The sequence below is a fragment of the Conger conger genome, chromosome 1 (genome assembly GCF_963514075.1).
Source record: "Conger conger chromosome 1, fConCon1.1, whole genome shotgun sequence".
Lineage (NCBI taxonomy): Eukaryota > Metazoa > Chordata > Actinopteri > Anguilliformes > Congridae > Conger > Conger conger.
This window is the reverse complement of record NC_083760.1, coordinates 44,147,171-44,174,504: the sequence shown is the minus strand read 5'-3', so window position 1 is coordinate 44,174,504 and position 27,334 is coordinate 44,147,171. Positions and strand designations below refer to the sequence as shown.

The window sequence follows — 27,334 nt, the reverse complement described above, 5'->3', positions numbered from 1 at the left end:
GTGTGTACAACTTTGTGTAAATGTTTAACTGCGTACAACTTTGTGTAAATGTTTAACTGCTTACGGCCTGAATGCTAGTGGTGAAGCTAACTGGCGCTGGTGCCGAACAAATCCATGTATCTTCAAAAGTATAAGTCAGATCTAATGTATTTTTGTATTTTGAGCGACCCAAGACTTCAATGGCGATTCCGATCTATGAGATGTGTCTGTAGGATTTGAAATGCAGGAGCGGTGACAGTTTATAAATCACCATATTGTGCCTACTTTACGTGGCAGTTGACGCTTCAGATAACATTGGAGTCAATGAGAGCTGGATCCGGCACTCTCTGCACTTTTGGGCGATTTATTAAAAAACTGTGAGTCCTATCTCAATAAAACATAACCTGTGATTTTGTAAAAACCGTAGAAGATATCAAAAAGTGTCTTTAGACCAACACAGTTCAAAGTCTTGTGACCCGTTTAAACCTTTAATCACATTTCTGCGACAAAGTATGACAAAGTGGTGTGGCTCCAAAGAGGGGTGGGTTTGATCAATTTGTGAGATTTTTTTTAACGAATTCTCATTCATTCCTATGGGCAAAAATCGGTCGGTTTTTCGGATTTTGGAAGAAAACGAGATGTCGCAGACTTGAGAAAAGTCTTTCCCATCGATTCCCGTCTATTCCGGTCGTTTTGATATATATCTTGCCTGGGATTTCTCAAAGCTGTGGGAGGAGTAGCATACCGAACTTGTATTGCAATGCGCAGCACACAATTATGAAGTATGGCTGAGAATATTAAGGTGTGTGCTTTTGCACTAGAAAAGCTCTGCTTTGTATTACAATGCGCAGCACACAATGAAATAAAATTATGAAGTATGGCTGAGAATATTAAGGTGTGTGCTTTTTCACTACAAAGCTCTGCTTTGTATTGCAATGTGCAGCACACAATTATGAAGTATGGCTGAGAATATTAAGGTGTGTGCTTTTGCACTACAAAGCTCTACAGAGCTTTGTATTGCAATGCGCAGCACACAATTTTTATTGTACATATTGCTTAACAGATTGAAATGTAACTACATTCAACAGCTGATTTCAGAGGCTTGTGGTCGGAACAGTGGTGGCCACTAGCGGAGTGAGCTGACAACATCGATAAAGTCAGTGTGGTCCAGACCAACCGTACGAAAGTATGAGGTACAGAAGGTATACTTGGCTAAGAATGTTTCGGAAACATGCTGAAACGTTAAGGTACAGCTTAAGGTACAATCTCCGAACGACGTAGCATTAAGAAGGCTTTGGGAAACGCAGCCCTGAAAGTTAACCCTTTGGAGCTCAAACACATTGGAAGTGGAAGTTTTTATTCTCACTGAAAATATTTAGTTTTTGAGTAATTCAGATTACTGTGCCTGGCGCATTTAGAAACACAATGGGGCCACAACCAAAACACTGGACAAATCCCCTTTCAAATTTGACAATAGTACACATGGAAACTAAATGATATTACGGGTCTTATGACATGTAAAATAGTATTGTATAAACATGTATAAACAGTATTATGCTTACTAAAGTATACAACAATGATTTACGGTGAAAAATAGTGTTTGCACTCCCCCCCTTTACTGGACCCTTGCCGTGAACAGGACACTGACAAAATGCAGAGAAGACGAGGTCTGCTAAAGCAATGACATCTGAATATGGAATTAATATGTAAAAAATTGAATTAATGCCAAAAAACCTCACAACAGTCCAGCCCTGGGCCAGTGAGACTTAAGGGATTAATACAGACAATTAAATACTTAGTGGCATTATTATTAGTCATATTATTATTACAGTTTGTTTTCAGAATATAAATCTTCTGATATATTTCTTCAAAAGCTTTGTAATACTGTCATTATATTGTATATAAAATGTAGTCTCTCTTTCTTTTGGGTTGTACAAGCCTTTTATATCAGAACATCTCATTCAACTAGAGTTGGGTGGTTTTAAAAGGCAGTTAGTGTCACAAAATAAATATGTAACTAGGGCAGTGTCATGATGATTTGCAAAATTCAGTTTCATAAACCTTGGTCATGTTTTTCGGAGTACAGTTCTGTAGCAGTGGCGTATGTGAATCTAAGCTTGGTGTACATGCTGAAGATGGGCCAGAACCAGAGGGCTATCCAAATGTTCACCATTGCCCTGAGGAGTGACCCTACCTACATCAGGGCCTACATCTGTCGTGCCCAAGCATATCACAGGGTAGGTGGTTGTCCTCTGTGAATTAATTCTATTGGAACTGATGTTCCTTTAATTGTGGTGGAAATAAGCATATGCTTTGGGGGCTTGATATTAATGTATGGTAAGGTGTGAAATGTAAAATAATTTAACAGGAATAGCGTCACAACATATAGTGCTACAAGCCATGTTAAAAAACGGGAGCGTGTCTATGTTCCCACAGCTCTATGTTCCCACAGCCCTATGTTCCCACAGCTCTATGTTCAGTTGACTTCACACTCAGCAGGCTGCTTGCATGGGACCTGAAGAAATCCAGTGTATGTTTGTGCAATTTAGACACAGTACACATTCAATTATCTAATTATCTATTATCTATCTATCTAAGTTTTTAATGAACAAGCAAACAAGCGAAATAAGAAAAAAAAAATACACTATTTATGCAGTTCACTTAAAACAGGAAAGCGCTCTACATCAGTACTTTTCAACCTTTTATGCGCCAGGAACAGGCATCTGCAAGTGCTGTCCTTTGAGGACTATTTTGACATCTAAATATATAAAGTTCAGTTTACACGATCAATAATAAACATTTAATTTTGAAAAAAAGCATAGGGCTGTGGGAACATAGGGATGACCCCTAAAAAACAACTGTATTGCCTCTCGTAGAATGTCATCTGTTAGTTTAACAAATGTTTTCACCCAAATGTAACTAGGCAAACGAGCTCCAGAGGGCCCTGAGGGATCTGACCAGTGCAATTCACATGAAGCCAGACATGCAGTATGTTTACATCATGAGGTAGAGATGAACACTCTTTCAGCATTAACAATATTTTAATTCATAGAACACACCCTTTTAAACAAAAGACTGACCTCTATCACTAGACTGATTGGTGGTAATTAATGATTTATGCTTCTTTTAAGAAAGGAAGTGCTACACAGTAAGTCTGTGTGCATATCATATACAGTAATTTAATCTATTCAGGTCATGGTAGATATAACAGAAAATTATAGTTCACCCCAAAATGAACCTCTCACACTCCCCATCTTTCCTCCAAGTGTTTATTTGACTTGCCAATGCCAGCCCCTCAAGGTTTCTATTTTCAAAGCAAAATATCAGACTACTGGGCTCTGATCTGAAAAGGATGCAGTTCATTGAAGCTTCACTTATATTTCTCAGTGAAATATCTAAAACTATAAATATCAGTGCTGTTAGTTAGCAACTGAGAGGATTTATGTGCATGATGAACTATATTCATGACAATATAGCTCATTGAATTGCACATGAGGGAAGAGGGGAATTTTGAAGGCTTTACTTTTGAGTGAGGTGTCACTTCAAATGAATGCAAATGAGCAGAAATCACATTGCCTGATTATCATCAAGAAAAAGACGAGATCAGACTGTTTCATCTGAGACACAGATGCTCCAGTGGAACAGATTTTTATTCTGGAGAGGAGGAAGGGAATACAGTTCAATCCTTATTGGAATAAAAACTGAAGTCACAGACTCACTTCTAATGAAAATTCATGAGTACCTGTACTCATTATGGCTTTGATATTTATGAAGACAGAACCACTTCTGCCTTTGCTGCTATAATTCCTCAGCCATTACTACTGTAAATCAAATTCAGTTTTTCCTCTGATGTAAGCCAGCCTTGGAACCTGTACTGCACATACCCATAGGCAGAGATGCAATAGTCATTGTGTTGCAGGGGGCAGTACTTGTGTGATATGAAGCACTTTGGACTGGCCACATTCTGTATCCAGCATGCAGCAGAGATGAACAAAGGTATGATATTTCGATGTGGTTGAAAAAAGGGTGTGATAGAGGTAGTTGATGCCTTTTAGGGAAGCTAAGGGCCTAACATTACAGAGTGAGGGGCACAGCTTTGAATCTCAAATTCCAAGCATTGCTCATGATCAGTTCATAATTTTGCCTGAATTGCTTCAATACATATTCAGCTGTTAGATACGCAGCATGTATAACATAAACTGATGTACAGCCCCGCTCAAAAGTTTGGAGTTACATTTCCTTTTTCAAGGAAGCCATTATGAGGCTGAGAAATAAGAAGAAACAACTGTCAGAGATATAGGCCTAACAAAAGGCAAAGACAAATGGTTTGGAACATCATTTAGAAGAAAGAGAGCACTAGTGTATGTTTGGAATCATTGCCTTGCTGTGGGATGAAGCAACATCCATTTAATTATGAGACATTTGACTGAACTTGAGCAGAGATGATGCTTCTGTACACTTTGTAATACATTCTGCTGCAGCTATCAGTTGAAGGCAAGTTAGCCAGCACCTGTGGCAGCCATACATACCCAAACAATACTGATCAGGAGTGTTTTGTATCTTTGGCAATTCCTTTTAGCCTCCACATTTTGCTCTTGCCATCACACTAATAGCAAACTGTAACCTCACTATCCTTTTTTGGCTTGCAGCTTGTAGTATAGCCTCTGTAGATTTGTTTGTGAAGTCATCTGCTCAGAGTAGTCACTGGCACTTCCACACCAGCCTACTGAAGAGTTTCTGATTTTTTGGACAAGTGTTTGGGGTTTCTCTTCAATATAACTGAGCTCACTAGTGCTCTCTTGGAATGATAATCCAAACAATTTATTTTGGTAAGCCGATTGTTTGGCCTATGTTTCTGTTTTGTTTTGTTTTTAAAGCCTCATAATGGCTTGTATGACTTTCACGGCACAACTCTGGTCCTCATGTTAACAATTACCAAAAGGCAATCAAAAGCCTAGAACCAAGACTAGGCACTGACAGCTTCTTATATCTGCACTAAGGAAGCAATTGAATACACCCGACTAATTAGAAACAGCTGAGAAGCCAATTATCCAATTACATTTGGTCCCATAAAATTGGGGTACGGTGTATAAAAAGGATGTAATTCCTATGCGGATCACATGATACGGATTTAAATACCCTGAAATGACAGGTTTCTGCCCTTATCCTCATATTCATTATTTCATTTCAAATCCAATGTGCTCGGGTACTGAGCCAAAAGACAACATTGTAATTTAAATAGGCGTGTCAGAGCGACGCTAGCGTATATTAGACTCGCGTAAGTTGTCCTTAGTCATTAAGTGCATCATTCTAACCAGGTGTTCTAGTATCGCTGCAGACTTTCCTCTAGATTTTAAATTGCTAATTTGAACAGCAAGGGTTAGGGCTTGAGCCAGTTTGTTTGTCTCTATTGCTGTTAATCACTTCTACTAGTTGCATACCTGTAGAGTGATTGAACGTTTGTCTTAAATAGCTTAAATAGCTGTGGAATTTGTCAGTAGATTAGCTTTGATTTGATATTGCTTGTGAGCAATTGTAGGCGAAATGGGTGCGTCAGAGCGATGCTCCGTCCCAGTTTGTGATGTTATGTTTCACCCCATCCCAGTCTCTCCCTCGAAGACCCCCCCTGCGACGTGGGCCTCCACGGCGTCAGAACCCCACGAACCTCAGCTACCCCCCCTCTGACCCCCTTTGCTGTCACAGGGGGACTATGGAACTGCCCATCTGCCACTCAGAAGGCTGACTTCATCCCCGCATATGCCTCCCTCCAGTCCCTACAATTCCTTGCCCTCACAGAGACCTGGATCACACCTGACAACACCGCCACTCCTGCTGCCCTCTCATCCTCCTTCTCCTTCTCGCACACTCCCCGGCCTTCCAGCCGTGGCGGTGGTACTGGTCTTTTAATTTCCCCCTCATGGAAATTCTCTGTTCTCCCCCTCTCGGACCTGTCCATATCCACTTTTGAATTCCATTCTGTTGCAGTATCCTACCCTACTAACCTTTTCATTGCAGTTATCTACCATCCTCCAGGGCCCCTGGGAAACTTCCTTGATGAGCTAGACACCCTTCTCAGCTCCTTCCCTGAGGATGGCACCCCACTGATTCTCCTTGGAGACTACATCCACCTTGAAGCCTCCCAGGCCGCTGCCTTCCTACCGCTAATCCACTCCTTCGGCCTCTCCCTGCAACACTCTCCTCCAACCCACAAGGCGGGCAATGTCCTAGACCTTGTCTTTTTGAGGAACTGCTCATGCTCCGATTTCACGGTTACCCCTCTGCATACATCTGATCACCACTTCATCTCATTCTCCCTCCCTCTTCCTCCCCATCCTCCCACCCACACTTCCTCAGCCCGCCGTAACCTCCACTCCCCCTCACCCCCTTCCTGTGCCACCACTGTCACCGCCTCACTCCCCCCTCTCGAATCCTTCTCCAAACTCCCCACTGACTCTGCATCTGCCACCCTCCTTTCATCTCTCGCCTCCGCCTTTGACTCTCTCTGTCCCCCTGTCTCACCCACCTCGCACATCCCCTCCCAGTCCTTGGATATCTGACACCCTCTGTACCTCCAGGACCAGCCTCCGCGCAGCGGAGAGGAAGTGGGGAATATCCAGAGACCCTTCAGACCTCACAATTTACCAGTCTCTCCTGGCGGCATTCTCTTCTGCTGTCACTCCCGCCAAAGCGGCAAAGCAGCATCCTCCACTGAGGGCCCACATCACTCCGTTGCTAAAAAAGCCTACCCTGGATCCCTCCATCATCCCGAACTACCGCCTCTACCATATCTCGTCTTCTTTTTCTTTCTAAAACCATAGAACGAGCTGCTTCTACTCTACTTTCTTCTTTCTTTTCTAACAACAACCTGCTAGACCCCCATCAGTCTGGCTTCAGATCGGGCCACTCGACAGAGACCGAGCTCCTCTCCGTCAGTGAGTCGCTCCATGCCGCACGAGCAGCCTCCCTCTCCTCTGTCCTCATTCTTCTAGATCTCTCTGCTGCCTTCGACACTGTGGATCACTCCATCCTCCTGTCCGCCCTGTCAGCAATGGGCATCTGTGGCACAGCCCTGGACTGGATTGAGTCTTACCTCTTTGGTCACTCCTTCCAGGTTGCCTGGGCTGGTACAGTATCGACACCTCGGACCCTTGCCACAGGAGTTTCCCAGGGCTCAGTCCTAGGCCCGCTTCTTTTTTCTCTTTACACTCGTTCCCTTGGCCCTGTGATCACTGCACATGGGCTATCCTACCACTGCTATGCGGACGATACCCAACTCTTCATCTCGTTCCCACCATCTGATACACAGGTTTCTGCCCGTATCTCTGCTTGCCTGAGTGACATCCAGAGCTGGATGGACAACCACTATCTAAAGCTCAACCCAGGCAAGACTGAAATGATATTCATCCCTGCTAATACCTCTTCCCACCTGGATCTCTCCATTTCCCTCGGGGATACCACACTCACGCCATCACCCAGTGCAAGGAACCTCGGCGTGGTGATGGACAGCAGACTGTCCCTTTCCAAGAACATTGCAGCAGTGACCCGGTCATGCAGGTTCTTCCTATACAACATACGGAGAATCCGCCCCTTTGTCACCCCCTACTCGACCCAACTCCTGGTCCAAGCGATGGTTCTGTCCCGCCTGGACTACTGCAATTCCCTCTTGGCTGGCCTCCCAGCGTCCGCCATCAGACCCCTCCAACTTATCCAGAATGCAGCAGCTCGTCTGGTCTTCAACCTTCCCAGATACACGTCACCCCCCTACTTACTTCCCTCCACTGGCTGCCTGTCATGGCTCACATCAAATTCAAAACATTGGTGCTAGCCTTCCAAGCAGTTAAGGGGTCTTCCCCAGCTTACCTACAAAAAATCATCAGACCCTACGCCCCTGCCAGACCTCTTCGTTCAGCCTCCACAGGCCGCTTGGCACCTCCCCCTCTCCGAACCTCCGCCTCACGCTCACGACTTCTGTCTGTTCTGGCTCCACGGTGGTGGAACGAACTCCCTGTTGAGGTCAGAACTGTAGAATCTCTCCCCACCTTCAAGTGCAAACTGAAGACGCACCTCTTCAAGCAGCACCCCTCCCCATCCCTCCCTACCTCCCTGTGAACCTTAATTGTTGTCTTTGTAATTTACGTTGTGTTTCGGTGTTTTTAGTTGGCTTGGTAAGCAGTATTTGGATAGTTAAGTTTGGTCACTTTTGCTTTGTTGTTTGTTTGTTTATTTGTTGTTTAAAAAAAAAAATTTAAAAAAAGAAATAGGCCCTGGTCCTTATCTTTGTTGTACGGGTAGCAATTGAAATTATACTTCCCTCTAGGGTCTTTCAGCGCACTTAGCCCTGGTTATGGGTATGCACTTTGTTGTACGTCGCTCTGGATAAGACCGTCGGCCAAATGCCAATAATGTAATGTAATGTAAAAGCCAACATTGTACCACAGTCCAAATACTTATGGACTGCACTGTATATGGCAGAAAGAATGTGTCACATTCACATTAATTATGTACATTTAGAACATTTAGTTTTGCCATATATAGCAAATAAACATTCCTGAGTGGACTGTGTTTGTGGAAGTGGATCTGTCCTATAAACACATCTGATTGATAGTGTGTCCTGTGGCCACACTCTCCCTCCCAGCCCTTGGATCATCTCTGATCCAGCAGGCCGCTGTTCAGTCTTTCCTTGGGAATAAGATGAAGGCCATCACCTGCCTGGTGGCTGCCAATGACACCTGCCCCTCTCTACTGTACCTCCTTCTTTTGGGGAAGACCCAGATGAAGGCCCAGAAGTTCACGGTAGGGTTGTCATCAGCTGTTGAACTTTCGCTGCTTTCCAGTGCAAGACTTGAACGTTGTCTTTAAAGGAGTAACATGTTGGTTGAATGTAACACTTGCCAGTTGTCTTTTGGCAACAATAAAATAAATGTGCATAATTTTTTTTTATTATTCAGTCATTTAAATGTGTTTTAAAACTTATTTTTCTAAGCCTAAATTTCCCCAAACTGTCTTGGGCGTGGTATTGAGAACTGTCAATTAGCTATGATTGACAGACTGTGTCCCCACTGTCCACACATTGTTGTTTGTTGCCAGAGCTACCTCCATGATACTGACTTATCCAATAATAATTGTTGCTCGGTAGCTAGCCAAGTTAAGATTAAAGCACAATTATAACATCCTTATGAAAGCAAACTAGCTAGCTAGCTAACGTTAGCTAAATGAATATTACCAGAAATAGTCTAATAGTCCTTTAAAGGCTGTCTAATTTATGCTAATGTTGCCTGTAGGCCAGCAGCGCAAACTGGATAGGGGAGTGGTTATCCTCCTGTGACACACTACGGGGAGAATATTCTCAATTGGATGAAAATAGGACGATACATTAAAAATGGCGGCCGGCCTGTAGCTAAAGTTAAGGTACATGACTGGGACCTAGAAGGTTGGTGGCTCAATCCCCAGTCTAGCCACAACAAGATCTGCACTGCATTGCTCCAGGGCAGGATTGTCTCCTGCTTAGTCTAATCAATTGTAAGTCACTTTGGATAAAAGCATCAGCCAAATGAAATGTAATGTAAAAAAATGCTTACTTTTTAATAATACTCCAAAACTAAAGGACAGACATATTTAATACTTTAATTGTATTTCTTCAATGCCCTCTTGTGCAAATTGCATATAAAAACTAAGAAAGTGTGACAAACCACCATGTTACTCTTTTAAAGATCTTTTAATATTTTTGGTCTTTAAGATTTTTAAACTGGATTGGTTTTGGACAATACTAGTTGGTCCAAAACTGCTACTGTCACCCTTTGCTTCCGAGCTGTCATGGATGCTGCTGTTTTCTTATGTGGTGAATGCAGGATGCAATGAATAGCTTCAGAAAAGCATTGACCCTCCTGTGTCTGAACAAGGCCAGTTCAGTTGTGTCTGGACAGGCATCCAGTGATCCTCAGGCTTCAGAGATTCTCTATCTAACTGGGTTGTGCTATGTCGCCCAGGCTCAGCTGATGCAGGTAGGAACCTTCCAGAAGCACCAGCCTATGAAATGTACAGCCCAGCTGGCCTGCACATACACTTTATGAGGTAGACTTGTGCAAATATCTAACCAGCCAATCATGTGGCGGCAAATCAATTCATAAAAGCATACAGACATTGTCAAGAGGTTCAGGTGTTCAGACCAAACTTCCATATGGGGACGAAGTGTGATCTAAGTCAATTTGACTGTGGAATGATTGTTGGTGCTAGATAGGGTGGTTTGAATATCTCAGAAACTGATATTCCTGATTTCCTGGGATTTTCATGCACGACAGTCTTTAGATTACAGAGACTGGTGCAAAGAAAAACATCCACTGAGTGGCAGTGTGATGGGCCTTGTTAATGAGCGAGATCAGTGGCGAATGACCAGATTGGATGAAGCTGACAGGAAAATGAAAGTAACTGAAATAACCATGCATTGGAACAGTGGTATGCAGTGGTATTGAAGTGGATGGACCACCATACTTTGGAATGTCCAGTTCACTTTTTGCAACTGTCACCACATGTACATTCATCCTCATCTGGTTTGTCATTCCCACCTCATTTGTGCTGATTCAGCAGGATAAGGATCTTTTTCTCCTGGCTCTGGATGCCTTCAACAGTGCACTGAAGCTTAACCACAATTATGCGGATGCTTACCACCAATGTGGCATCTGTCGCATGCACCTACAACAGCCCAAGAGCCTTCAGGATTTCAACCATGCCCTCTCTCTTCAGCCCGCCCATTTCCAGGTAGTCATGTAGTTGCTATGCCATTGTAATTAGATCTGATGTTTTACCCCCACCAAGTTATAGAATTATCCCTTGGTAATCACCAAATCTTTATTTCATTTCCTTCAAGCCATGCAAAGGAGTCACTACTGAATAGTGAACAGTTAAACTAATAATTGATCTCAACATGTTTTCATTAATTTATCTTGATTAACTAGCACAATTTTGGAATGGAAATAAAAATAAATGGAAAAGGCATAAGCTACTAAACTTATTGGGGGCTATATCTGATGGAGTATTTTGTGAATCAATGATTTGTTTAAAGGAAAGTTTTGTTTTCCACCCATTTTGAGCTCACATGATGCTTATGTCTCATGGGAGGGGCTACATAAAGCACCAACCTTACCTGTTCATTTTGTGCACTCTTCCATGTAATGCTGCCTGCTAGCTGTTGCTGCATCTGCCCTGCTGCCTGGCTCATTCTGCACACCAAAGCCATAGCGCTGCCTAGCTCTTTCAGCTGCACTACCTGTTTTGATATGCTGCCATTGCTAATATTGCATGATATTTCATTTGCTTGAATTATCCTGCTTATTCCTAAATCGTTTTTGGCTCTCCCGCATCCACCAGTGAGCTCTGCTTCTCAGACATAAGACCAACACGTAATACAGATGGCTCCGGATTAGGGAGTGGACATTTGCGTAGAGTTAGGGGACGTAGTGATAGGTGTGAACACTTCGCTGAAACTAAGCAAGTAATCAATGATAGCATAGGAAGGCGGAGCTACAGAAAAGAAGCTGGAGATAACGTTAGTAAGTTAGTTACATGCTTAAATCGAAAATACCCCAAATAAGTGACTGTTAGTTAATTAGTTAGACAGAGAGTAAGTGTGTTAATATAATTAGTACAGTACAATATCTATATTAGTAGTTATTAGTAAGTATAGTGCTGTACAACATTAACTAGTGAGAAAGCAGGAAGTAAGGAATGCGAGACTGGGAAGGAATTGTTGAAACCCGGAAATCTCCGAAACCACCCGAATAGTGCAGCACGCAGAAAACATCCTGACACAGACATAGCAGGGGATGACGAAATGCAATGAACAGTAATGGATAATAAACAGAAAACCAGATAAGATGATGAAAAATAATAAATAACAAGAAATGAACAAATAAACAAACAGAAAATACTCAGAACCTAACATGAGCAGAACAAACAAAAACAGAATCCAGAGACAGAAGTCGGAAAGCCAAAACGGGTTGGTACACTATGGTTCAAAACAAGACAGAAGGATAAAGCGAGTGGTGGAAGTACAAAAACAAAACATATCGTAACAGGTATTAATCAGAATATACCGCTGGAGAGTATGGTCGGGACACATAACAATCTGGCGACACACTAGACAAACAAAGGGGTTTTTATACGAATGGCAAATGGCAATCATGTGTGGGAAAAAATCAGGAGACAGGTGAAATGACCTAAAAGACAGACTACGGTGTGCACAGTGGGTAACAATGAACGGAAACGCTAAGTGCTTGGACTAAACATACAACAAAAAAAACACAGAACCTGACAGGTTTGTTGATGGAATGAGGCACTGGCATGCTGAAACCTGCTGTTTTTGTACAGACAAGCTGATTCCGTTATTGTGTTCTGCTCTCCAGTAATGTATTTTTCTTTGCTATAAGGCCTATCTTAGCAGGGCAGCCCACTTCGAAGCTGAAGGGCGCTACGCTAAGGCCATTCTCAACTGCAACGAAGCCATTAAGATCCAGCCATACAGTGTGAGAGCCTACCTGTACAGAGGGGTGTTCAAATTCCGCATGAAGGTGAGACATCAAATATTTGTTAACCCTTTGAAGCCTAATGGCTTCAAAAGCACTTCCTTAAATCTCCATGGAGAAATTGTGAATACATTTTTGTGTAGATTTTTAAAGATATAAGTCATATTTGTATTGTAGTCAATTGGAACTGGGAAAAAAAAGCTAATACTACTGTGGTAAGGCTGCATTCCAAATTAGTTTGTAATTCGTTTGTAATGCATTACCTCATCTGCAACGAGCCGTAAGCCCTGCTATCATCAAAACACTTGGTAGCTTCCTCAAAGAATGCCAAAAGGTTTGTCAGGCATGACCCTTTCCAAAACCATGCTGGCTATCTATACAACTTATTTTATAATAGCTTTGCTTTAGCGATAACAGTTCCTTATTTTGTAACATGCAGGTGGCAAAACAAGCATGGGAGGACCGCGTCTTTTCTGCATTTTGGAAATCCATATACTACACAAAATAAAGTAATGTCAGTCCAGCAAACCAAATGCATAATAATGGTTTGCATAAGAATTATCCTTTTGTATAGGATCTCTGGAACAAGAAGAACCCATGTACAAACTTCTCTGACCAGTATCGGTAATCCTTTGGCACAGTAAAGGCGTGCACCGTGAGCAAAAAATACCTGACTTAAGTTGAACCTTGAACCGGCTAGTGTTATGGTATTGAAGTAATGATTGAGAAGCATTTTTTAATTGACATTACATTTCCAACGATGTATAGTTTGTTAGGCTTTCATAAAACAACACAACAATTTTTGCCTGCGGCAATTTTTTATATGCACACTGAGACTGTTACACTTCAGAAAAAACTGTTCTTCAGATTTTATGGCCAAAAAGGTTAACATTTTACAACAATTTGTGATGCCTATGTCTAAATAGAGGACTTCCAAGGACTCTATTGTTTTCCTAGCCTCTCAAGTATTCTTGACTGAATATTTCAGAGGAAGACAGTGACACCTTTGGCTCCACAATAGAGGGCATTTTCATCATCGTGACCCCATTTTATATCAGTGATCTGAATACATTCTCAAAATATAGTATTATTATTCAATATGGTTATAAATAAGAAGCAAGCCTGCTTTTGAATAATAAATAGCATGTGAAATTGTAGAATGTGTTTCACTTGTTGATGGAGGTTGGGTATTTCACAAAAACGCCAATCAAGGAACCTCAATGTATACAAGATGTTATTGTTGGGATTATTGTACTTATTTTTTACAATCTTCTTTACCTGTTGGTATCTGAGGAGAGCACAAGGAGAGGAAGAGGTAGGGGGAATAGAGCTCTAGAATAGTAGGCATTTTATTTTGGGGATGTCTTTTGCAGTCTTGTGTTAAGAAAAGGGGTGATACTTTCGGGGTTAAGCAGAGTTGATAGTTTAAGAGAATCTTTTATTTTTAACTTTGAAAGGTGCATGTTTGTCAAGAAATGCAAGGAAGTTCTTTGTAAACTAGCAAAATGTCATTTCAACATCCAGGATGTCAGAGGTACACTACTATCACTGTGATTGAAGTAATTTATAAACACTAAGGATTCTTAGATTTCTTTTGGCAATAATTGTTGATTGTGTTCTCTTCATATGTGTATCCCTAACGCATGCAATTGGGCAGTGATCACTTATTCCAGGGTCAACTCTAGTGGCTATAATTGTATTACTTCTATTGGATAAGATTAGATCTATTGAAGTGATCTATTAAAGTTCATACAATTACATTTGAAATGTAATTTCAATTAGCAAAATATCCTACAAAATATCTCATTCATCCCAGCTAAATATGTCAGGGTTTTCCGACTCAGGCAGTACTGTTTTTCTGGCTCACGTGTGCAGATTGCTGCCTTGGTTAATTGTTATCCAGCTGTAGGCTAATTACCAAACCATCCATCCATCCATCCATTATCTTAACCCGCTTATCCTGAACAGGGTCGCAGGGATTACCAAACCAATTATCTGTTATTGGTAGGTGGGTTCTACTCTATTTAAGACTCATTGTCCCTTGCTTGAGTGTTCCGTTGTGTTTCAGACAGTGTGCCAGGTAAAGGAAGCCTGCAAGGCTGGTTTTTCATTAGATATTTACAGATGTGTTACCCCATATTTGGGTAACCATATCAGTTCTTTAGTATTTTAGACTTTAATAATAAACCGGGTTTTCTGTATTATTTTAGTTTGCGTTTTGCCGGAAAAACTTTTTGTCCTGTTAACTATAACTTGAAGATTCCCTTTTCGGTCACATCTGATCCTCCATCCCCACTCCCTTACAAAATATCCATTGCATGAACTGCGTGTTGTATGCATCAATGTCACTGAATTATGCTTGTTGTTAATCACACATTTCACCAATTAGGATTTGTCAGTAAATCCAGTGTACATCTTTGCAAGTTTTAACTGGCTGAAATGCACATATAATTATTTTGCAAAGACTTCTACAAAGTCTCTTCTACAGTCAGGTTGTTTTGTTGCAGGGGTTCAAAGGTGGCGTGCAAGACCTGACCATGGTGATCAACATTGACCGCACTTGCTCCTTTGCATTTTACAACCGTGGAGTGTGCTATCAGCAGCTGAAGGAATATGAACTGGTGAGGATTTTTATCTGCTCACTGTATTCAGCCCATGCCTGTCACAGATAACAATAGCTGTAATTATATATATTTCTTATACTGGATATAGTTATATATTAGAAATCTATATGAGACTGTAGTCTTTGCCTTTACAACTGCTTTCTTCCCCCACACGCCAGCATTCTATCCAGCCCCTTCCCGACCTCTGACATGTCAATGTTTAATAATATAATATGGGTGAAAAATAATTCATAATACATGTTTTGGTGGAAGTTATGGGAGTAGTTGATCATCTATTTATATAATATTTTGGCATAAGATTTAAAAATAGCTGTTTGTATGTATACACGTATAAAAACAATGTTTATTATGATGACTTTTGACTTAGGGACTGCACTATATGTTTATGAAACAACACATTCAGTTTGCAGAACATTTTTGGCATTGCCCAATCAGTTCCTAGCATTTCTGCAGCCCTAGGTGAGCTGTCCACAGGTAACAGGTTTTCACTAGGCCACTCCAAAACTTAATTCAGTCATTCAGATGTGGATTTGATTTTGTGTTTTGGATCATTGTCTTGCTGCAAAGCCCAATTACACAGAAGGATGTGATTCACTGGAGTCCTCGAGCCTTAGGAATGACTTTGTAACCCTTTCCAGACTGATATACACTGAGCACTTTATTTGGAACTACTGGGTTGGGCCTGCCTTTGCTTTCAAATCCGGCTCAATTCTTTGTGGCATGGATTCCAAAAGAAGTTGTAAACATTCCCTTGAGATTCTGTTCCATGTTGATTCCATCACACAATTTCTGCAGATTTGTCAGCTGCACATTCATACTGTGAATCTCCCATTCTACCACATCCCAAAAGATTGGATTCAGATCTGGTGGGAAGACCACTGAAGAACATTGAACATTGAACATTGAACTTGCTGATATGGGTGTTTGATTACTTTTTTTATTAAATAAATATATATTTTTTAAAGTGCTTTGTTTACTTAGGTTCTTTTTCTAATATTACATTTTGTCTGAACATTAGGGCAACTATGCACTAATAGAAACAAATCAGGAGGGACCAAATACTTTTTCACTGTACATTTTAAAACAAGGATGTTTTATAATGCTAATCTGTCACTGAAGAGTGGCTCTTGCAAATTTGAGTGGTTTCGGAATCTCACTTTGCAATTTCACTGTTCTCACCTGACCACATCACTTCTTTTTGGGTGCATTCAACCATTTTCAAAGTGTAATGGAAACAATTCTTTAATAAATCCCACTCTGGATGAAACTTGTGGACTGCTGAAACCCTGCAATCTTCTGGTTCTTGCCCGCGTTCAACACTGTTTGAGGATTTTTCTCCTACTAGGGAATCCTGCACCTCATATGCTATTTGGGGGCTTAGCGCTGATATTTCCCATGTTTCTTCCCTTCTGTAAAGCGTATGTGACAGTCTTCTGTGAAAAGCATTGTACAAATAATTAAAATAAATTAAATACAATATATACAAAAATAAATACAAAAATATACTTACGCATAATTTGTGAAGTAACAGGGGAAGAAATAATCTAGGTTATAAATCATAGTTTAATAAAAATGCCCCATGGTGTGCATCTTAGAAAAGACTGTGCTGCCAATTGCCTTTTCATTAATCAAATTCCCTCCACAGTCATAGTCTGCAGGGGGCAGATTGTTTTTATTTTTTTGTGTGAAGAATGCCAAGTTCTAGCTCAGAGACAAATCAAATATCCCCTTCTGTTTTAGATCCACTTATTATATTGTTTTATGAAAGTATACCAATGCAGTTTATCTGTATTTATATATTGATACATTAATATTCAGCAAAGTGGGATTACTCCATAGTAGAGCAATACTTATTGATTATGTATTAATTGCATTTTCCAAGTTTGCCTTTCAGTATTGAAAATGTTTTGTTTACAGAATTTTTCCATACATTTCTAGGCCCTGAGGGACTACAGTACAGTCCTCCTTCTTGCTAGCAGAAAGGAGATTGCTCTAAAAGTACTGCTCAATCGTGGACTTCTGTACTTGGAACTGAATGACTATGACAATGCCCTGCAGGTAACAGAGACCACATCATTTTTAGACAAGAGCTGGCCTGAATTCTGTTTCTAAAGCTATTTGATTGGTTGAAAAACAGTTTGTGACACCTGTGTTGACAGCGTTTGGGTGTGTTGTGGGAGATTAAGTGGTAGACACAGTTAAGAGATCATGTTAGACCGCTTTTTCCATTGGTCTGTCATCATTTTTTCCCATTTGAATGTCATCATTTCTTTGAATATTTCCCATATTGATTTTTGGTTAAAGAATACAACCCACTGGGGTTTAAAGGTCATCTTATCCTCTTGACTGAAATTGCACTTTTCTTTCAATAAAACCCTGCATCTTTTTTAAATGTCATACGGACAAAAATAGATCCATTTCTTCTGAGAATCCATCACATGGCATCAGTCCTATCAGCATGTATTTTAAAACATAACAAGCTGGGATTTTCACCCATGATGATTGTAGCTCTCTTTCCTCTTTTGACACTAAAAGAAGGAAAACGGCGAGAGACAGCCATACAGAATAATTGTATGAAAAACATAACCCAATGAAAAGTAATATGCGCTAGTTAATTTGGCTTGGTAAATGAATCAGCCCTTGTCACTCGCCTCAGTTAACAATATTTAACTTTTGAAATAATATCTGTCTATATTTCTCCACTTAAATTCCACTTAGGTTTAACTTTAAAATTTGGCTTAAAATACTGGACCTTTCTGTTTTCATAGTTGCAATCATATACACTCACCGAGCGAACATTTTATTAGGAACATTTTTACTTTATTACACCTACTTATTCATGCGATTATTTAATCAGCCAATTGTGTGGCTGCAGTGCAATGCATACAATCATGCAGATACAGGTCAGGAGCTTCTAGTAATGTTCACATCAACCATCAGAATGGGGATAAAATGTGACTGTGGAATGAATTGCTGGTGGTCGACAGGGTGGTTTGAATATCTCAGAAGCTGCTGATCTGCTGGGATTTCCACACACACTCATCATTTCCACACAACTCAGCAATTCTGCAGACAGAAACACCTTGTTTATGAGAGATGTCAGAGGAGAACAACAGAGCCGTCCCCTCCAAAAGTATTGGAACATACAAACATACACACTCATCTGTGAAGCATGGTGGAGGTGTCATGACTTGGGCTTTGAATGGCTGATTGAATGCAGTTTGGTGATGTCAATGGGTCGCAGGCTTGATGTTATTGCATCAAGCAAGGGATATGCTCCCAAATATGAAGTGTTATTTACTTTCATTTACTTAAATACTCTCTATTCCAATACTTTTGCTCACCTAAACATTGGGTGATCTGATACCAAAGGTGCTATGTTCTAAGTAGTTTAACACATCTAGATATAAAAGAAATAAAAGCTGAAATTCTGAACTCTTTCCATTTTTAAGGTTGCTGGTATTAGTGAACTGTAAGAACCACAGCATATACATGATCTTTAGTATGTTTTGAATAAAAAGGCAATTTCAAATAGACAAACATTTTGAAATGACCAGAAATCAAATTCCTTGTCAATACACACCAATAATACTCATTTGTGTGACCTCTCAGACCATTCACATTGTTGAGAGGTCTGAGGATCCAACAGAGAAGGAAACAGTGTTTGGACGAAAGAGGGCAGGTGCCCCACATTGATCATTATTTGTGAAATAGGATGACGTTCAGTGGCATGTTGCACAAGTTCACAGGATATCTGTACCCCTGTGGTAGCAGTAGGCAACCAACTAAGGAAGGAAAAGTCAGGTTCCAAAGGTTAGTTGACCTAGGGCTACTGAAACTAAGTTATTAACAGTGACCTAAAAGGAATTCTGACTCATTTAAAAGGGATAGCTGAGAGAAAGCTATTTAGATTGGGTGACGTTATTTATTATTATGGGAAGGAAAAGAAAGCAGAGACCTGCAAAGGAGACAGGCAGAAATAGAGAGGCCTATTCGGGAAAGAAGGCAGCTTAAAAATGGAAGGCAGCTGGAAGCAATGTTTATTAGCAAGATACTGAGTGCGGGTGTGACTCAGCAAAGCTCCAGATCCACAGTGGTCTGGCTAGAAGCTGGATACTCAACCTTTCTCCCATTCCTTATAGGATTTCAAAGCTGCCTCTGGAAAAAGCCCAGGAGACGCAACCATCTTTCATGCCTTGGGTGTCCTTCATCACAGGTGTGTTTGACCTTTTGCACACAATATTTTCACAGGTTTCCATTTGATTATACAGTTCCTGTCTCGTACAAAGATCATTGCATAGGCTTGGAATGGGTCAATAAAGGTGTCCCCTGCAAAGTCATCCTGCAATCTCTGGAAACCTTTCCTTCTCATGTGCTTCTGGCCCCCCAGTGGTGGGATGAGTTTCCGTTGTTACTCAGCACTTATTTGATCAATGAAAGCAGTTGATTAGACAGTTAATCTCATCTTGTTGGTTGGATCTGAATTGGTTGCTGATTTTCAGGTGAAAACCAAAATCCTTTGGGATAATAATCAGTCTAGCTGTGGTAAGCTGTATGGTGGTTTTATATCTGTTTGAAATGCTTGGTCAGGCCAGTGCTACAGCCATCATTAAAGTGTGTTCCAGCATCCAGACTTACCTCTCCCCCTTTTCAGTGCACAGTCCCCTACCTTTCTACAATTGAATATGTATGATTATAACATTAAACCTATTTCAGTGGGTCCAGGATTCTCCTTAAAAGTAAAACCTTGTTTAGTTTGTTCCAGTCTAGCTGAAAAATATAAGTAATTACACAGATTCTTAACTGCTTCATGCTACAGATTTGATTTGTCAATACTCAGTCACCTTGCAAACCTGCCTGTACTGTTTGGGTTGAACTCCCTATTTCTCCCTCAGGTTTTCTGCTGACAATATTGATTTTATTCTGACTTCATCTGTAAGTCAGCACTGCTGCTTGTTGTTCTTTTTTCACAGAATACATATTGACGGTGGGATTCTGCCTGTCACGTTTCATGTTTGTCATGTCATGTTTTAGGTTTAGTTATTGTCTTGGTTATGTTATTGTCATGTCACGTATTATGTTAGTCTAGTATCACCACGTTTTTATGTTTCATGTCATGTTATGTTTCATGTTTAGTTGTTGTTACGATTTAATTGTTAGTCTTGCCATGTCATGTTATTTAGTTTATTGTCATATTTCGCAAACTTGTTATGTCACAATTTATGTTTCATGTTACATTGTACTGGTCATTGATTAGCATACACTTTTTCATGTCTTTCTGCAAATCTTGCATTCCTGCTTTCTCTCCCTTTCTGTCACTCACACCCTAATTGTTTCAATTTCCCTTGTCCACTTACTAATCTACTAATGCTAGATCAGGATTGGGTAATACTAACATTCTAATCATGTGTTCATGTTACCTTATGTTTCTTGTGCATGTCATTTACTAATTTACTAATTCTAGGGCAGGATAGGTTTATTACTAACGATACTAATTACCTCGTTAACTTGTCAATCCTCCACACCTGACTTCCATTCTCTTGCTGGTCTCAAGCTAATTGTCTACACTTGTCTTCACCTGCATATAAAGCTGAGTTTCATGTCTTGTCTTTGCGAAATTGTTTGCCTCCTGTTCGTCAGTGCATCTTTTGAGCTTTTATGTCAAGCCGTTGTCTACCCATTACGATCCAAGCCTGTTTATTGACCAAAGATTATTGACTGTTTTGTTGACCATTGCCTGCCTGTACCACGACTTTGCCTGGTGTTTTTGTACTTTTGCCCCGCGGAGCAGACTTCGGTCTTGACTCTTGCACCGTCATTGACCCTGAGCCTGCCTACCATCCGCCTGTACTTCTGCCCCGCTGACAGCTTTCCTGGCTACCGGACTTCTTGCATGGTGTACCGATTACGAGACTGCCTTCTCCCTCGGTACTGCGCTTTGGTTTTCTGGCTGGATTTTACGTGTACGAACATTGCTTGTTTTTGACTACGCTCTCTGGATATTCCCCAAATAAAGCCCTGACGGGACTTTACTACACTATTGTTTCTGAGTCGTGCATTTTGGGTCCAACCCCCCCACGCACCTGTCTCAGAACAATTTCACCAAGATGGACCCTGCTGACTCAACCGCCATGTTCTACGCCCTCCAGGAACAAGGCGCCATCGTCTAGCATCACTCTCAAGGAATCTCCGAACTTCATGTGGAGATTCGAGAGCTGTGTGCTGAGATGAGGAAACTCGCCATCGCGGTTCAGCCACACCCACTGAAACAACCTGCCAACCCGCCTGCACCTCCACCTTCCAACCCCATGGGAACCTGGCAATTCCGGGAGCCACAACAACCCGTCCCCGGAGAGGTTCGGCGGAGAACCGGAGAGATGCAAGGCGTTCCTGCTCCAGTGTGACTTTGTGTTCCGCCAGCAACCACAGACCTACAACAGCAATGACCGCCGGATTGGCTACGTTATGGGGCTACTCAAGGGGAGAGCCTTGGACTGGGCTACAGCTGTGTGGTCCGGGGGTTCATTCCCTCCCCGGTACCTGACCTTCGCTGAAGAGATCTGCACTCTCGTGGCAGCCACCAACTGGAATGATGCGGCTCTGGCAAACCTGTTCCTGGTTTGAGGCACTTCAGGACGAGTTGGCGCGTCTTGAACCCATCACTCAGTTCAACCCACTCGTCCATGCCGCCATCCGTTTGGACAACCTTGCCAGACAACGCCGGACTGAGAGACAGGTCCCACCCGGCCAGCCATACCTCAGGCGAGGGTCAAGTCCCCGACCAGAGGAGAAGCAAGCCGATGGACTCGAACCCATGGACCTTTCCCGTGCCGGTATGAAGATCTCAACTGAGGAACGGACACGTCGGAGAGCAACTGGTTCCTGCTTCTATTGTGGGAAGCTGGGACACACCCAAGTTCGGTGCACCCTCCGGTCCAAGAGATCTGCCTCTTCTGTCTCATCTGTCATCTCTTCCTCTCGTTCCCGCCGTCTGATACGCAGGTTTCAGCCCGTATCTCTGCCTGCCTGAGGGACATCCAGAGCTGGATGGACAACCACCATCTAAAGCTCAACCCAGGCAAGACTGAAATAATATTCATCCCTGCTAAAACCTCTCCCCATCTGGATCTCTCCATTTCCCTTGGGGATACCACACTCACGCCGTCACCCAGTGCAAGGAACCTCGGCGTGGTGATGGACAGCAGACTGTCCCTCTCCGAGAACATTGTGGCGGTGACCCGGTCATGCAGGTTCTTCCTATACAACATACGGAGAATCCGCCCCTTTCTCACCCCCTACTCGACCCAGCTCCTGGTCCAAGCGATGGTTCTGTCCCGCCTGGACTACTGAAATTCCCTCTTGGCTGGCCTCCCAGCGTCTGCCATCAGACCCCTCCAACTCATCCAGAATGCAGCAGCTCATCTGGTCTTCAACCTTCCCAAATACTCACACGTCACCCCCCTGCTACTTCCCTCCACTGGCTGCCTGTCATGGCTCGCATCAAATTCAAAACATTGGTGCTAGCCTTCCAAGCAGTTAAAGGGTCTTCCCCAGCTTATCTACAAAAAATTATCAGACCCTACACCCCTGCCAGACCTCTTCGTTCAGCCTCCACAGGCCGCTTGGCACCTCCCCCTCTCCAAACCTCCACATCACGCTCACGACTACTGTCTGTTCTGGCTCCACGGTGGTGGAACGAACTCCCCGTTGAGGTCAGAACTGTAGAATCTCTCCCCACCTTCAAGCGCAAGCTGAAGACACACCTCTTCAAGCAGCACCGCTCCCCATCCCTCCCTACCTCCCTGTGAACCTTAATTGTTGTCTCTGTGACTTGCTTTGTGTATCGGTATTTTTAGTTGGCTAGGTAAGCAGTGTTTGGATAGTTAACTTTGGTTACTTTTGCTCTGTTTGTTTGTTTCTTTGTTCTAAAAAAAAAAAAAAAAAAAAGGCCCTCGTCCTTATCTTTGTTGTACAGGTAGCAGTTGAAATTGTACTTCCCTCTAGGGTCTTTCAGGGAACTTATCCCTGGTTATGGGTATGCACTTTGTTGTACGTCGCTCTGGATAAGAGCGTCTGCCAAATGCCAATAATGTAATGTAATGTAATCTGTTGAGGTGAGAGTGCTCAACAGATATGAAGGGTCTGCCAGGAACGACCATCGCCCCACGCGTACTGCCATGTTGATGCTTCCCGACAGAGCAATCCAGGTTAACGTGTTGGTGGATTCCGGAGCTGACGCGAACCTCATAGACAAAGTGATTGCCATGGAATTGGACATTCCCACTGTCCCACTACCCCACCCCGAGAATGCTCGGTCATTGGACGGAAAGACGTTCTGCCGCATGACCCACATCACCAAACCCGTTCAGCTGATCATTTCTGAAACCACCATAAGATGATTCAGTTCCGTGTCATCCGGTCCCCTAACGACCAGCTCATTTTGGGATTACCCTGGCTCCAGAGACACAACCCCACCATTGACTGGAGTTCATGCCAGATTCAAGCCTGGAGTCGTGGGTGTCACCAGTTCTGCCTGCGATCCGCCCCTGCACCAGCTGAGGGTGCACCCAACCCACCACAAGTCCCCAAGCCCTCCCTTACCATGACCTAGGCACAGTCTTCTCCAAGACACAAGCACAGACGCGTCCTCCTCATCGACCTTACGACTGCGCCATCAAGCTGCTACCCGGATCCACACTCCTCTCAAGCCGTCTCTACAACGTCTCCAGACCTGAAAGGGAGGCCATGGATAAATACATCTGGGACTGCCTCGCCAATGGACTGATTCGCCCATCCTCCTCACCCGTGGGCGCCGGATTCTTCTTTGTACAGAAGAAAGATGGTTCATTGCGTCCCTGCATCAACTTCAGGGAGCTTAACAACATCACTGTCAAGAACAAATACCCTCTGCCATTGATGATGCTTTGGTTTTCTGGCTGGATTTTACGTGTACGAACATTGCTTGTTTTTGACTACGCTCTCTGGATATTCCCCAAATAAAGCCCTGACGGGACTTTACTACACTATTGTTTCTGAGTCGTGCATTTTGGGTCCAAACCCCCCACGCACCTGTCTCACTGCTCAGTGGTGTTATTATGGATCACAGACTTTTAGTGACCCTTAATAAATAATGATTGATCACTTGAAAATCCCTTTTCACTAGTTGTCAACCCAATCTATAGCTGATTGACATAACAGATGAAAAATCTATTCTGAGGTTTAAATGTTCTTATCAACCTGATATATCAGGTCCCTGGATTTAAACCCCTGACCTGAACCCCATCGAGAATCTATGGGGTATTGTCAAGAGGAAGATGAGAGACACAAGACCCAGCAATACAGATGAGCTGAAGGCCGCTATCAAAGCAACCTGGGCTTCCATAACACCTCAGCAGTGCCACAGGCTGATTGTCTCCATACCACGCCGCATTGATGCAGTAATTTGTGAAAAAGGAGCCCCGACCAAGTATTGAGTGCATAAATGAACATACTTTTCAGAAGGTCAACATTTCTGTATGCCATAATCACCAAGATTAAAACAAGAAAAGGCTTGAAATATTTAACTTTGTGTAATGAATCTAGAATATATGAAAGTTTCACTTTTTGAATTAAATTACGAATGAATGAATAAATGAATGAAATTAACTTTTCCACGATATTCAAATTTTTTTAGATGTACCTGTAGAGATATGTGTGTGTTCAGAGATGCTCTTCTGCATACCACTGCTGTCATGTGTGGTTATTCACATTACTGTCACCTTCCTGTCAGCTTTGACCAGTCTGGCCTTCTCGTCTGATGTCTCTCATTAACAAGGTGTTTCTGTCTGCAGAACTGCTGCTCACAGGATTTTATTTATTTATTTTTGCCCCATTCTTTGCAAACTCCAGAGACTAGTATGTGTGAAAATCCCAGGAGATCAGCAGTTTCTGAGATACTCAAACCACCCTGTTTGCCAGCAACAATCATTCCACAGTCAAAGACCACATTTTCCCCCCGTTCTAATGGTTGATGTGAACGTTAACTGAAGATCCTGACCCGTATCTACATGATTGTATGTATTGCACTGCTGCCACACAATTGGCTGATTAGATAAGTAATAAAGTAAAAATGTTCCTAATAAAGTGCTCGTGAGTGTATACTGTGTGTCATCTGCATAGCAGTGAAACTGCCTGTCCATGAAGTCCTGGAGTGTGTCCAATAGAATCTCATGGGCTATTGTTTCAAAAACTGCACTCAGGTCAAGACGTACAAGAACTCACACAGTCAGCTGACAGTAATGGGTCATTATTAACTTTAACAAGTGCTGTTTCAGTGCTGTGGCCTGGTCTGAATCCTGATTGGAATATTTCAAGCATGTGATTTCAGGTAAGGTAAGCACTGAGTTGCTTTGCCACAGTTTTCTCCAGTAATTTTGATAGAAATGAAAGATTAGAGATAGGTCTAGTTTTCCAGCTTGCCAGGTTTGAGATTTGGTTTCTGCAATAACTGACATTTTTAGAGACTCTGGTTCGTATCTTGTTTCTAAGGATGTGTTAATGATATTCAGCATGTTGTAGGGTCCTCGTGCGGGCCGGCAAATAACGTAAGGATTTTACACTCTACAAAATAGTGAGGATGATTATTAGAAACGTATACATCTCAGTCCTTGCACGGGGCACACACATTGTGTGGAATTGTTTCGAAGGAACTCCTGCGTTCCTCTGAAAATAATCTATTTGTTTGCTGATTCAAAGAGAATATTTGATTGAATCCTCAGCAGCCTGCCCAGTGGTACATGTTGTTTGAAGTAAACCACCATAGTTACAGTACCCATAGCAGGTATTAATGCATTGTGTGTAGGAAGTCTTGTCAGCGCATACTTATTGTTCTCGGTGCTTCTGTTCTGTCTTTTTCGGCTGTTGCCAAGGAGGGCACGGTGTTGTTAGCGTCTCCCGGGTTGCTAACTTTAGATGCGTTGTTTAGGCAGTCAAACATGCCGCACTACTCCTTTGACTTTCTTGCATATATTGCATTGAGCCGAGGATTCATTGAGTTTGATGAAGTGAGCCCATACCTTGGAGCGCTTAGCTCTTACGGCCGACATATTGACTACTAGAGAAAACAACGGGGCGCTGCGTTATAACCTGTCGACGGCAGCAGTGTCATAATTACGGTTAGGTAGACTCCGAAAACAGTATCGTTTGTCCAGAATCTTTAGCGGTACTCTGGTACCAACCAATTAGGAACCGGTACCAAAAAATACCGGCTCTCGGTACACATCCCTAATGAAAACCCAACCCACAAAATCAAGAAAGGGGAGATGGCAGGGAACTTCAATTCCCCCAATTAGGCCATGCAAAAATAATTATTATCACACATATCATCCTACCCAGTGAAATGTCAGTTTGTTCTTGTGGGTCATGCGACAATCAAACAGGGAAGTGGGTTTATGTATTTGGTTGCAGTCCAGTCACTGGCGTACGCACCAGTTTTATTGATTTTATTTACGGAAATGCGCAGGTCAGCCGAGTATGACAAACTGAGGTGCTCCTGTGAGCTCAAATACAATGTAGTACCTGAATACATACAATTAATTAAAACATTTATTAATTAATTTCCCCAACTTTTAGTTACATTTTTAAACAACTGTAACAACCGAGCTCACCGATGGTAACAAACAACCCTGTGGGTGGGGTCCATGGTTGAAATTTACAAGTTTTCTTTTAAGTCAAACTGTACCTTTCACGTTTCCGATCGAGTTTAATAAACATCATAAATAGCTGATAGACAGACTGAAGATATTCCCTGCAACATATTGTCACTGTTATGCAAGCGGTCTCTTAGAAATCGGGTAAAATACAAAAAGTGTCACAATCTCCCCTACTTTATATATGCTCCCTGTCTATGTCTATCACCCTGTAGGTTTGTCAGCCTATGAGAATTACAAAAACATTACCGCATATAGCTAATAGTCATACATCCAACCTGTTCACATGGGGCAAAGTAGAAACACCTGCATGGCCCCTGTGTTCCAAGACAGGGACGCTCAAACACATCCTGAGCAGCTGCTCTAAGGCACTGGGCGATGGGCGTTATCGCTGGAGACACGATCAGGTCCTCAAGTCCATTGCTGAGGCAATCAGCAAGGGGATCAGCGACAACAGGTATGCCCACGCGGCAGCCAAGACAATCGTGTTTGTCAAGGAGGGAGAGCGGCCGAAGAGAAGACCTAA

At 42.3% G+C, this 27,334-nt stretch overlaps 1 protein-coding gene across 2 annotated transcripts in view; it reads left to right on the top strand.

Moving 5' to 3' along the window:
* Positions 1 to 2,108: 2,108 nt before the first annotated feature.
* ttc6 (tetratricopeptide repeat domain 6) overlaps positions 2,109 to 27,334 on the top strand; it is a 44,848-nt gene continuing 19,622 nt past the window's right edge. Inside the window, exons 1-10 of one of the 2 annotated variants that reach the window (XM_061216820.1) lie at positions 2,109 to 2,216; positions 2,903 to 2,985; positions 3,899 to 3,975; positions 8,615 to 8,772; positions 9,828 to 9,980; positions 10,564 to 10,734; positions 12,402 to 12,542; positions 15,005 to 15,118; positions 17,060 to 17,179; positions 19,264 to 19,337. In XM_061216820.1, coding sequence (XP_061072804.1) covers positions 2,115 to 2,216; positions 2,903 to 2,985; positions 3,899 to 3,975; positions 8,615 to 8,772; positions 9,828 to 9,980; positions 10,564 to 10,734; positions 12,402 to 12,542; positions 15,005 to 15,118; positions 17,060 to 17,179; positions 19,264 to 19,337 — 1,193 coding nt within the window. In that variant the 5' untranslated portion in view covers positions 2,109 to 2,114. Of the gene's footprint in view, positions 2,217 to 2,902; positions 2,986 to 3,898; positions 3,976 to 8,614; positions 8,773 to 9,827; positions 9,981 to 10,560; positions 10,735 to 12,401; positions 12,543 to 15,004; positions 15,119 to 17,059; positions 17,180 to 19,263; positions 19,338 to 27,334 lie in introns of both variants that reach the window. The other variant, XM_061216811.1, reaches the window with a different exon arrangement.